Genomic DNA, 13,170 nt, shown 5'->3' with positions numbered 1-13,170 from the left:
CCCACAGAGAAACATGGACAGTCTCTGGCCTTGGCATGGCCATGCCTGTGTTTTGGTGACATCTGGACACCACTGATAAGGAGAGGCAGAACCTGGGACACACAGCAAACCTGGGTCCCACGTTGCTCATTTGGATGGTCCTGTCCTGAGGCATTTGGCATCCTCTCCTGATGGGCTCAATGCACAGAGTGTGGTGGGAGGGTAGAGGCTGAGACTGATGGCTCCAGCCAGCTGAAGACACAGGTGGAGGTGGAGTCTTGATTGTGACACTGGAAAGGACCCACCTGCTGATGTCTGGACTTTGGGTTTCTAACCCAGAGCCTCTCTGCTCTTTAAACCCCATTGTCACTTTTCCACAGGCAAATCTACACAGTTTGTCCCTGCAGCCTGGGATGCACCAGGACCCTTGACTTCTCAATGACACTGCATCTGTCACTCACACACAGAATCTGCTTCTCTTGTTTCTGTTTCTTCTGGGTTTTGTTCTGACCTCTGGGTCTTTGCAGAGTCTGTTCCCAGCACCCTGCATGCTGTTCCACTTTTGCAATTGGCTGGAGGTCCTGAGTTCTTCTGTCCTTGGCTAAGAGGTCCCTGCCTCAGGGAACAACTCAGGAGCCCTTTCCAGGGTCCCAGGTAGAATCAGCTGCCCTCCCTACCTCCCATAGAGTCTTATAAACTGAACTTCCTGAGAAAGGGGAGGAAGAACAAGAAGGAAAGCCATGTGGGTCCTAAAGACTCTCCAAGGCTGAATATCTAATTAGAACTTAGTGATGGAGAGCTGGAATGTTGACAAGCCAGAGCAAAATTATCTCGGGCTCTCTTCAGCACTTTTAACAGGCACTCACTGTCTGCCACTGTATCTTATCTAGCAGGGAACCCTGCCAATAAGGACTGGCCTGGCTAGATCTCCCCCTAGGTGCATGAGTGGCAGGGATGCTATAGCGAATAACTGGGCACATTCTCACTGGATGTGAGGACCACTCCACAGGAGGACACTTCAACCTGGTACTGAACATCTGGTGGAGAAGCTACCGTTGGGCGATCACAGGCCCCCGGGATGAATCTACCAAAGCGATTTTGATCAGCAGACTGAATGTCAGGCTGCTCCTTACATCTTAATGCCCGATATTATGTAGGCATCCCTCATCTACAGTTCCTGCTTCTCCATGATTCTAGCTTGAGTTTAGTTGGCATTGAACCCAGCCAGGACAGAGTCAGTTTTCCTTGGGGTGTGGTCCCTGGCAGATTACCCACTTCCCAGTGGTCGGCTTCACACCTGTGTATGAGAAGCACGGACTGGATCCAGTGGTTTACTCATTAAAAGAGTCAGACTAATTTGGGATGGGGAAGTGTTCCTTGGGAGGAAAGGGGAGGGTGAATTTGACTAAAATATATTGAAGGTATATTATGATAACTTCAAAGAATAGTTTACAAAATGTCCAGGAGGATATTTAATTCCACTATATTTTACCTTTCAAGAGGCACAAACCACTTCTGCAGAGCTGGTCAGATCCTCTCAGGGGGCTCCTGAGGATATCATGTCTCCAGCAGCTGCTGGACATGTGGCCAAGAGGGCAAATCCAGGTCGTACACCTTGGGACCTGGACACTCCCTGACTCAGGCAGACTTATCGTGGAGGTTGGCTGCGTTGTGATGAGTGACCCTTGTTCAGATGCTCGGGAGAGCATGGAGGTGGTATAGATGAGCTTGGCACAGTGACACTTTATAATGCCAGCGACAGGGGCTGAGGCAGGAGGATTGCTGAAAGTGGACTGACAGCCAGTCTATAACAGAGGTTCTACTTCATAAGCAATAGCAAAAAGGGTCACTGAGATAGCTCAGAGGGCACAGGTGTTTGTCACCAAGCCTGAAGGCCTGAGTTTGGTCCCCGGGATGCACAGCGTGGAAGGAGAGAGACAACTCCTACAAGCTGTCCTCTGACTTCACATGCTCACACACAGGAAATAAATGTCATAGACTATCTAAAGCATGATTAGCATGGCTCTCAGCTAGACCTGCTCAGGACCCTCAGCCTCTTGTCCTCCCACCCCGGCACTTGTGGGAGGGGCCTTCAGCATTCCAGTTCCCTCAGGCAAGATCAGGATCCACCAAGGAGCCTCTGCTATCAGTCAGGATATGAAGACTATAGCTTTTGCTAAATGCTAGCTTCTGACCTGAATGACAAGGCCATGGCTTCTGCTTTTTCCATAAGAAAATCCCTTAAAGACACCTATGAGTCGTGGTGTCTCAGTTACGGTTTTACTGCTGAGAACAGACACCATGACCAAGGTATCTCTTATAAGGACAACATTTAATCGGGGTTGGCTTATAGGTTCAGAGGTTCAGTCTGTTATCATCAAAGAGGAAACATGGCAGCGTACAGGCAGGCGTGGTGCAGGAGGAGCTGAGAGTTCTACATCTTTATCTGAAGGCTGTCAGCAGAATACTGCCCCCCCCCCCCCCGAAAGCTAGGACAAGAGTCTTAAAGCCCACACCCATGGTAACACATCTACTCCAACAATGCCACACCCCTCCAACAAGGCCGCTCACCTTCCAACAGTACCACTCCCTGGGCCAAGCATACAAACCATCACACGTGACAAAAAAACCATGGGAGAACCAATGTGGTCATAATTTCATCACTCTTCTGTTCCTTGTAGTCTGCATCACTTGCAAGAATAATTTAGGTATATGGGGTGGGCAGTGTGTGTGTGTGTGTGTGTGTGTGTGTGTGTGTGTGTGTGTGTGTGTGTGTGTGTGTGTGTGTGTGACTGTCTGTGTGTGTGTACTCATATGAGTGTGGGAGAGACTTTTTTTTTCCATTTTATGAGACAGTCTCATCACATAGCCCAGGCTGGCCTTGAACTCTATATCTTCCGTATCAAGCTCCCAGGCATTGAAATCACAGGTGTGGACCATCCTGCCATGATGAATATTCACTCCTGCTGGGTAGGGAGAGGTTGGCATGGAGACAGGATCACCCTCATGAAGGTGAATCTTGGGCACAGGTCGACACTTTATGCTATTGAAGTGGAGAGTGGCAATGGATTGGTTACAGCTGGGGAGAGAGGCACAGTCCTGTGAGCTCAGCACTTAGGGGTCCAATGGGGCAGGTCCCCAGGTTCACATCCACCCTGAGCAAAGGAGTGAGATCCCATATTAAAGAAGGATGTGAGACCTTTGTCCTTTATGGATGGACAGACAGAGGTGGGGGTACAGGGCAGAAAGGTGGGTTTGGATTAGGCCTTGGACGATAGGCACATCATGGGTGTGCATCTGAGAACCCACAGACGCTAAGTCTGAACTAGAAGCTAGCCAGGACCTTGCAGACGGCTCGTTACAATATCCATCATGGAGCAGTCAGCTGTGACAAACAATATCCAGCATGGACCAGTCAGCTGTGACAAACCCACCACAGCTGTGCTGGAGCTCCTGCCTGCCGGCTGCTGGATTTCTCTCGCTTCTCTTCATGTTACAGTAACGTGTGTGTGTGTGTGTGTGTGTGTGTGTGTGTGTGTGTGTGTGTGTGTGTGTTGGTGTTGTTGTTGTTGTTGTTGTTGTTGTTGTTGTTGTTGTTGTTAAAAATCTAGGAGGCTATCTAGGTGCAGAGGTCTGATCTGCATAGCCCCGCCCTTCCTGGGAAGAGAAAGCAGCTATGGATATAAGGGGCAGCTGACTCATGAGGCAAGGCTGCAGTCAGCAAACACTCCTGGCCTCAGGATGGCGAGGGAACTCTTCAGAACCCCAATCTGGAGGCTGGATAACTTCATAGAGGATCAACTCCTTCCTGACACCACCTTCCTTACTGAGCTCAGAGCAGACATCGACTCCATAAGTGCTTTCCTGAAGGAGAGATGCTTCCAAGGTGCCACCCACCCTATGAGGGTCGCCAGGGTTGTGATGGTGAGTCCCATTAGCCTGAGCTCATCGGGATGGGGTGGGAGAGGACTCTCAGAAGCCAGACTGCAGTCCTTAGTGGGGTGTGAGTTACCTACCTGCTCTGTGCCCAGTGTCCTCATGTAGACCCAGCTATGGCACAGGGCAGAGGACAGAACAGGGACCCCACTGCTGGATAACTGGACTGATGGAAGCTCATTGCTCATGTTTCCATCTGTCCCATGGGTCTGTATGACAGCAGTCCCTGTCTCAGTCACTGTGAAGGCTGCAGACATGTTGTGTTGTAATGTCTACTCATCAATGTCAGGAGTTGAACTGTGTTATTGCTTGGGCTCAGCATTTTATTTGGGGGGGGGGGGAAATCTCTACATATCACTTTTTATCATTTTTTAAAATGTTTTTGTGAATTCAGTTTCCTTAATTTTGACATTTGTCCTGTGGTCTTTGATACAGACTTTCTTTCCAGAGTCATGGTGGTCATGGCCTTTTCCTTTTAATACTCTGCTAGCAAGGGGGATTGTGACAACAGTTTAATATGTCTCTGTGTCCTCTCACCCACTACCATCTCACTACATTGTACTTGAACCTGAATTCCCCAGAGTGTTTCCTTTCATCACTAACACACACACACACACACACACACACACACACACACACACACACACAATTCTGGATAGAAACAGATAAATCAAGGATGTTCATCATTCTGAGCCTGGCTTATCTCCTGTACCACAAGGAGATCCAGAACCATCTATTATCCTACAGAGATGCCAATTTCATTCTTCAGGGCTGAATAGAATTCCACTACACATGGGCAAGCTTTATTCACTCTTGGTCACTCTTGGTGATGGACTCCTACTCTGTTCATCTTCTGGACTGCCCAGCACGGCTCTCCTTATCCTTTCTTATTCTCATTTTTGTCTTTTAGGGAGGCTCCTATGATGAACACAATGCACTCAAGGGAAGGTCAGAGGCCAACATGGTGGTGTTCTTTAATGATCTCACCAGCTTTGAGGACCAGTTAAAGTGGCAGCAAGTGTTCATTGAAGAAATTCGGAAACACCTGCTCCAGTTGCAGCAAGAGAAGCCATGTAAACTCAAGTTTGAGGTGCAGAGCTCAGAGGAGCCCAACACCAGGTCTCTGACCTTCAAGCTGTGCTCCCCAGAGCGCCAGCAGGAGGTGGAATTTGATGTGCAGCCAGCCTATGATGCTCTGTGTAAGTCAGAGAGCAGCAGAGTTCAGCCTGCTCTCCCCTCATGCATGAATCCTCTTTTCTATTTCTCTGTGTGTGATTGTGTGTGTTGGGAGAGCATGTTCTCATGTATGCAGATGTCTGTTCACATGTTTGCCTGTGTGGGTAATGGTCAGACGCCAGCCTTGGAGGTTGGTTACTTAAGAGCCTATTTTGGTTGAGAGGTTGACCTGGAGTTTGCTGCCCCACCTTCATGGCTCCTGCAGTAAGGAGCTGGGGTCAGGTGAGGTGTGTGCTCTGATGGAGCTGAACCCACAATCTCTGGCACCTGGAGCCTCAGAATGTCAATTAGGTACAGCACAGGGCTGGGGGGAGGGGATGCTTGGTCTCCTAGAAGTGTGTGTAGGTTATGAGTCTCCACTTCTAAATGATTATACTCAGACATATTCAGGACACACTTGGGCTTCTTCCACCCACTACAAGCCAGGCAAGTTTGTTTTGAGAAAGGTGGATCAGCCAGCTTCATGTCCACCTATTTAGTCAGACAGTGAGTCTGAGACATTCTCCTGTCTCTACCTGCCCAGCACTGTGATTTCATTTGTGCACTCCCCCGACACACCCCAAACTTCCACATGCACACACGTGTTATAGAATTGCACATTAACGATCCTCTACATTAAGTTCTCTGATAGCAGACCTGACTGACACATAGTGTGTCTCCAAAATCATGCCCAACTCAACCCAAAGAAAACCAGGAACACCCATGAAAAAACTGTATGGGATTGGGGATCTTGGGTAATAGTTGAGGTTTTATAGTTCGTGAAAGCACAGCACCCCCTCCTGGCCACTGTGTGAACTGCTGCTATTAACTTAGATACAAGCCAGGACAACAGCCTATCCCTTGGCTTAAGAGAGCCATGGAAACAGTCCAGAGTCTCGGGCAGCAGGCACTGAGAGGGTCAGCCTGTGAGTAGGACCAGGGCAGCCTGCTGTGGAAAGCTGCAAGAGGCTTAGAACCCTACTCAGTGAAGGGGGCTCAGAGGGGGTGACCCAGAAATGAGCTGGGAGGGTGGCTCCTGCAGAAGCCTGTCTTGCTCATGGACTTCACCAGCGTGAGGCAGCTTTCCAGTGGGATAGGAACTCTATCCTAGAAGGACTGCCTTGAGAATTCTCATGTGGATAGCAGTCCAAAAGAGGACCCCAGCCATAGCCCTAACCCAGGTTACTTAAATGAGACCTACTGTGTGCTGGTTCTTGAACTAGTAAATAAGTTCTTCATAGCTTCTTGGAATAGTGGGAGACTGGACTTGTCCCAAGCTCCATCAGTGAGTGATTTAGGTCTGTGGCAGCCTCAAAGCCTGACAGTATGGCCTGCTGAAACCATGGCTACACACCTGCAACACCTATGGCTCAGCCTGCTGCCTTGGAGTGCACACACACGCACACATAGCCACACACACATCAATTCCATAGCCTGCTCCCTGTCACAGTAAAAGTTCGAAGGATAGCTAGTTAGATAAGGGTGATTGCTGTACAAGCATGAGGAACTGAGTTCAAATCCCCAAAGCCCACCTACTCTTAGGAAGTTCCACACATTGACCTGTATCCCTGTTACTATGGGAACAGAGACAGGAGAGTCTCTGTGACCTGATGGATGCCAGCCAAGCTCCATGTTCACAGAGAGACCCTGCTGCAAAGGGAGGGGGTAAACTATAAATGAAGACTCCATCTTGTGGCCTCTGAATATGTGTTTGCCACACCCATGCACACATAATCATCTCAAAATAGGGAGAGACTGTAAGCAGGAGATATGATATACAAATGCAGTAGAGTGCTCCATGGTACACCAGAGCATGGTTGGCCATTATCAAGTGACTCTGTAGCTCTCTTGTGTGTGACCATCGAATGCTGTTTCTTCCCACCACTGTCTCCAACCTTGTGAGCAATGCAATCTACTATGAGCAGTTGGTGGCGCAGACTTTCATGTATGCAGTCCAGAGGTGGGCTCATGTCTGTATGGGGAGTGACGCTGCTGCAGACAAAGTTTGCCCTGTTCACTTAACCCCATAGAGAGTGACTGTGACCCTAGAGGTATGGAAGACTCTTAGATCAGAGTTTGGCCTAAACATCAATGAAACTTCCTTCATAGATGAAGGGGGATACTGCAAGTCCTTTGAATCCATTAACTACAACAAAGTCTACGCCCAACTCATCCATGAGTGCACCACCCTGGAGAAGGAGGGCGAGTTCTCCATCTGCTTCACCGACCTTCATCAGAGCTTCCTGAGGTATCGTGCGCCCAAGCTCTGGAACCTCATCCGTCTGGTCAAGCACTGGTATCAACTGGTAAGGCATCCGACCCAGATCCTGTGGACCCTATGTGTAGAGAGTGAGATTCAGGCCAGAGAAGAGGTCTAGTCTAGCTGGCTGTCTATGGACATGATAGCTTTATCACATGACCAAGAGTGCCTTGGGAAGGAAAGGTCTCACTTGGTTACACATCCCAGTCACAGGGCATCATTGAGGGAAGTCAGGACAGTAACTGAAGCAGAGACCATGGAGGAATTCTGCTCACTGGCTTCATCTCCATGGCTCACTCAGATTGCTTTATTACAGTGTGCACACGCCCAGGCATGGCACCAACCACATCCATCACTGACCACAAATATGTCCCCACAGACTGCCCTAAACCAGAGTGATGGAGGGATTTCCTCTTGATTAAGGGTGCCTCCTGCTCAGCTTACTGTCTAGTTGGTAAAAACTCACTTTCACAAAAGACCCACTTTCAAATTGATGCTCTCACAGACATCTTTATTGAACCATAACCTTTCCATTCTTGACTTTTTGTAAAGATGTCGTGTTGATATCATGCCATAAAACACCATTTAGTGTTAGGAATCTAAAAGGGTTTTTTTTGGGGGGGAGGGGGGCGGTTGAAATTTCAATATGTAACAAGATGAGTCTCTCAAGGATACTCTCATATAAAATTTAAAACACTAGTTAAATTCTTTGCTACTGCAAGAGGTCACAGTCACAATCAGATAAATAAAACAACAACAACGGTGAAACCCCAACAAAGCAAAAAACTCAGTATCTGATATCTAGAACTAGATATCTGATATCTAGTTCACTGAGCTTCTCGGGCTCTGCCATCCACAGCACACACAGCAGGTCTCAAGCTCAGGCCAGCTCTATTCTCATGTCCCTGGCAGTTGTCTCCTGCTCAGGGTGAGTCCAGAATCCTCAGGGTCTCCACTGCCATTGAGGCTGCACTTTCACCAATGGCTTTTCCTTGCCTCTCGCAGTGCCAGGCCTTAGCTGCTCTCCGAGACCTCCAAGTCTCATGGGACTTGAAATCTGGGAGATCTCTCTGCAGTTCCAAGTGTGGTTGACCCATGGACCGTGGCTTCTGTTTGCCGACCATGAGAAGCCTTGGCCCCATCCTGCTGTTCTCTCCTTAATCAGAGCTGATTTTCATCCTCAGCTGATGAGAAATTACTGATTTTTAATCCAAACACAGCACACAAACAGCCCAGATGGGGTCTTTGCTTTTCTCTGAAACTTTACACTCCAGCCTCTGTCACCTACCTGCCTCTCAGCACTCCTGTCTTCCAAGTTCCCACAAACAGCCTGGTAGGCTCTCAGCTATCAACAGCTTTCCAACCCAAAGTTCCAGAATTCTTTCTCAATCCCCCCAAGGAGCACCATGGCTGGTCAGTCACAGCAGTGCCCCTCCTCCCTAGGACCAGTTTCTGTCCTAGTTTGCTCTGACTGCTGTGGTAAAGACGCTGCTGCTGCAAAGTAATTGGGTGGAAAGGGATTGTCTGGCTCACGTTCCTGCATTGCACTCCATCTCTGAGGGAAGCAGAGGCAGGAACTAGAGCAGAGGCCATGGAGGAACTCTGCTAGCTGCCTAATACCCTTGGACGATCACTCTGAATTTTACAAGCAACTCAGGGCCACCTGTCCAGGACAGGCAATGCCCACAGGCTGGGTCCTCCCACATTGCTCAAGGGAATGCCCCCATAGGCTTGACCCCAGGCCAGGCTGGAAAATGGAGGCATTTTCTCAGTTGTGGGTCCATCTTCTCCAGATGGCACTCTCTGTGTCAGGTTGACAAAGAGAAATAAAAATGGCACAAGGTGAGGAAATAGAAAACGGAAAAGTGGTTAGAAGGGGAGCAGATCAGAGGGGTTCAGAGAAACAGGGTTTGGGGGAACAAGCCAGGGACATACATGATGTTGTAGGAGGGAGAGGGACTGGAGAGGGAGGACTTCCCATGATTGTTCTAAGTGATTTCTTCTAGTCCACCTTCTATTCAGCTAGCTCTCTCTTCAGCCATGTCTAATACGCTGTTCCATGGCGGCTGCTTCTCTGCATGTTTGCTTGCTTCTTCTGCAAACATTTCATGTGTCTCTCTATGGTTTCTATTTTTCCTGTCGTTTGAAGCCATTACCTTTTTAAATGGGGTGATTTCTCATTATTTTTCAGGAATAATTTTTAAAGGTGTGTGTAGGTGTTTGTGTATATCTGTTCATGGGAGCACTGTAATTGTGTGTGCTTGTGTGTGCCTAAGAACTTGGAGGTCAGAGTGTGAGGGCAGGTCTGCAGGCGCACACAGCCGCTCGGTGTGTCATGAGCCAGACCCTGACTGATTATAATCAGCAGGTGATCAATCAGCAGCTCTGGACAGTTCTGCAGCCCCTGCAAGCTCCATCTCCAGCCCTTTGAGCTAGGATTAGGAGTCAGCTTCCTCAAGAGCCTGACACTCACATAGATGCTGGGGATCTCACCTCTAGTTCTCACCCCTTCACTTTACCCCCGAGCCAGCTCCCTGGCCCCTTCCCAGTTATTTCAAAGCCCAGGATCAACCTTCAGTTGTGAGCACTCCTTGTGTCCCAACACCACCCTCACTCCTAACTGTCTCTCATGGTGTCTTGATTGCTCCTGTGCCTGCTAATGAATGCTGTCTTTGAAGCACACAGGGTCAGTCTCAACCACTCAGCTCTTGGCTATAGCACAGGAGGGAACACAGGCTGAATCTGAGTGACACTATGTCTGTAAGGATATCTTGTGGCAGCCAAATTGAGCCTGTGAGAAGTGTCCCCCACACCAGAGCTGAGAGCCCCGTGTTTCTCATTGCCTTTCTCTTCTCAGTGTAAGGAGAAGCTGAGGGGACCGCTGCCTCCACAGTATGCCCTGGAGCTGCTCACAGTCTACGTCTGGGAATTTGGGGTCCAAGACAGCTTTGGACTCCATGCAGCCCAGTGCTTCCGAACGGTCTTAGAACTGGTCACCAAGTACAAATGCCTTCTAATCTACTGGACATGGTTTTATGACTTTCGACCTGAGATCTCTGACTACCTGCACGGACAGATCAAAAAAGCCAGGTAGCTTGTCCCCACATGGCTCTGCTCCCAGTGGGTGTCATGCTGCAATCCTGGGAAAGGGGAGAGGTGAGAGCCCTGTGTCAGCTCAGCATCTCCTGCACTGGGCGCTGTCACCTGACTGACATGAGGTCCTAATGAGTTATCTTGTCTGGGATGAGGAGACCAAGGCTCTGACATTGTCCAGACCCAAAAAGCAAAGGAAAGGGGAGGACATGGAGTGGGGACTGAGATTTTCCAACAGTGACAGCATCATTAGGGCTGTGACGCACCAAAGACCTGAGGTGGACCAATTAGCTGTAAATAATAGAGTGCTATGTCACCCTAGGGAGTGACATGTCCTGATCCTGTGTTTGATCAGTTTTCTCATGAGACTGGCTGGTCCAACTCTCCCCAGCTCACAGATGAGAGACCATGAGGGACTTGCCCCAGGACACACAGCTACTAAAGGGTAGAGGATTCGAACCCAGGCCCTCTGGGTCATGCCCAAGGATCCCTCCATTCGTGCTGTATGCTGTGGGGCAGGGACTCTGGCCAAGCTTTGGATAGGGATGCAGTGCTGGGCTCCTCCCCTGCCTCTGTGAAGTGGAGCCTGAGGCACTGTTCAGCTGCTCAATTCCCTCCCTGAATGTTGCTCTGCAGGCCTCTGATCCTGGATCCGGCAGACCCAACAAGGAACGTGGCTGGTTCAGACTTACAGGCATGGGACCTGCTGGCAAAGGAGGCTCAGACCTGGATACATTCAAATTTTTTTAGGAACTGTGATATGTCCCTTGTGAATGGCTGGGAAGTGTCGGTAAGACCCTGTCATCATCCTGTCCCCTTGCACACAGCTTCGGTCCCTCCAACTATTTGGAGAATATTCTCACTGAGACATGGTCTTTTTCTTAAGGTCTCCACACTCCTGTGGAGGCCAGCTGCTTGCTTGCTTGCTTGCTTTTACAGCTCTTTTAGCACTATTTGGAGCTATCATGGGCCGGCAAGATGGCTCAGTGGGTAAAGGCACTGCCAACACTGAAGACCTGGCTTTTATCCTTAGAATTCATAGGGTAGAAGGAAAGAAAAAAATTCATATTGTCCTCTGACCACCTTCTCTATGCTATTACACATGTGGACATGCATACATGCCTATATGCATACATATACACAGGTGCACACAGACAAACAGATACACAGACTCTGAGGGCTGAGGCCACTGGCTTAGGGACACTCCCCTAGAGAGTGTTAGGGCTGGAATCCCATGGACTCTGAAGCCACTGTCAGGTTCATGAAGCAGCCTGTCTTCCTTATCTCATTGTCATGTAGGCAATGGGACTCAGTGGGGCTGTGTCACAAACACAGAGGCACAGAGTGACCTGCACTTGGACCTTTCCCTTCTGGGGCAGGGTCTGCGTGATGCTAGGGAACTGATGATGTCACGTGTGACCTCAGAGTGGGGATGAGCATGGGTGCAGTGACTTGAGAAAGAAACCACAGGAGATCAGGAAGGAAGTGAGAGGGGGCATGGAGGGAGGCAGCTATAGGAACAGTGGCCTGCAGTGCTGTCCTGCAGAGAGATGGCTAAGCCACGTCTCCCACTTGGCAGCTCTACTAATGAAGAAAGGCCTGCCTGTGGGGCTATATGGACCCTCAATGGCCATAGTCATACAGGTGTCCTGATGGCCATCTTTCCTACCTCCATTTGTGCTGTCCCTCTTCTGAGGAGCTCCAGGTACCCAGTCGTGGTTCCCACCCACAGGGCTGGTTTACATCCCCCTGCAAGGAATGCAGGCTCCTGACATGATTGTATGTTATTCATTGCAGCCAGAGAAACAATAATGTGTCTTCCAGTGAGCAGTGTAGCACTTGCCTAGAAGGCTCCAGAGTCAGGATCATGTGCTCCTCCGCTGTAAGACTTTGACCTAGAGAGGACAGGATGGTGCTCATGTCTCCAGCGAGGGGTATCCAACCTGTGATTAGACTCCAGGCTTCTGATCCCTGCCTGCCCATGGATAGCCTTCCTCACAGGCTGCTTCATCTGCCTTAGCTTCCAACAGTGTTCTCTGGGAGTCAGGCTGTGATGGACAGAGAAGAACGCAAGCTCGACTTCCATCTGTCCACCTGTTGGGAGGTTCTGTCCAATAGTGGCTGATCGTCATCATCAAATCACAGCAAGCCATGGGGGAGGGTGCACTCTGAGGGAGTCCTCAGACCACACAGAAACTTTTCAGCAGTGCATGTGGCCCTGGCACCCTGGGAATCTGGCCAGTGTTCATCAAGGTGCACTGTTTCTACAACATGCAGGCCGGGTTTATGGCAGTTCGGGAAAATAAAACTGCGGATACTTTAAATTTATGACTTTAAAATTTAGGTGTATGTGTGTGTGTGTGTATATATATATATAATTTGAAGCACTGAATTAAATCAAAATGCATTGAATTAAACTAAAATGAATTAATTTATTCTTATATGTCCCACCCCAGTCTGTAATTCACAGAATACCACCTGCTTCAAATTTCTACATTCTGGAGTTACATACACACACACCTTCACAAACTGGCTAAATGGTCCCATAGTTCACTGTGGTGAGCCAACAGTTTTATAAATACACAAATATATTAACCATAAAATATCCACTCCTGCGGTTTGCACAGGGGCCCCTTCTCACTAAGAATGCACTAAATTGCTGAGGGCTACCAGCTCCCAACTCCTAC

At 49.1% G+C, this 13,170-nt stretch overlaps 1 protein-coding gene across 2 annotated transcripts; it reads left to right on the top strand.

The window, feature by feature from the left end:
• The first annotated feature begins 3,688 nt into the window (after positions 1-3,688).
• Oas1e (2'-5' oligoadenylate synthetase 1E) lies at positions 3,689-12,907 on the top strand. 2 transcript variants are annotated; one of them, NM_145210.2, is made up of 6 exons: positions 3,689-3,903; positions 4,826-5,114; positions 7,240-7,436; positions 10,248-10,480; positions 11,120-11,273; positions 12,281-12,907. In NM_145210.2, the coding sequence occupies exons 1-6, from the start codon at positions 3,721-3,723 to the stop codon at positions 12,293-12,295; spliced, it is 1,071 nt and encodes a 356-aa protein (NP_660211.2). In that variant the 5' UTR covers positions 3,689-3,720; the 3' UTR covers positions 12,296-12,907. The 2 variants fall into 2 exon arrangements, with proteins under 2 accessions (NP_660211.2, NP_001334379.1); NM_001347450.1 differs by having other exon boundaries at positions 12,504-12,888.
• The last annotated feature ends 263 nt before the right edge of the window (positions 12,908-13,170 follow it).

Source organism: Mus musculus, chromosome 5 (genome assembly GCF_000001635.26).
Source record: "Mus musculus strain C57BL/6J chromosome 5, GRCm38.p6 C57BL/6J".
NCBI classification, from domain to species: Eukaryota; Metazoa; Chordata; class Mammalia; order Rodentia; family Muridae; genus Mus; species Mus musculus.
Note: the sequence above shows the minus strand (reverse complement) of the source record. Positions and strands in the feature narration are given on the sequence as shown.

Excerpts from the sequence above, each read along its gene's own strand:
- Oas1e (NM_001347450.1), top strand. The coding sequence starts at position 3,721 with ATGGCGAGGGAACTCTTCAGAACCCCAATCTGGAGGCTGGATAACTTC. Across the intron at positions 7,437-10,247 it reads TCAAGCACTGGTATCAACTG|TGTAAGGAGAAGCTGAGGGG; the intron begins GTAAGGCATCCG and ends TTCTCTTCTCAG. Across the intron at positions 10,481-11,119 it reads GGACAGATCAAAAAAGCCAG|GCCTCTGATCCTGGATCCGG; the intron begins GTAGCTTGTCCC and ends GTTGCTCTGCAG.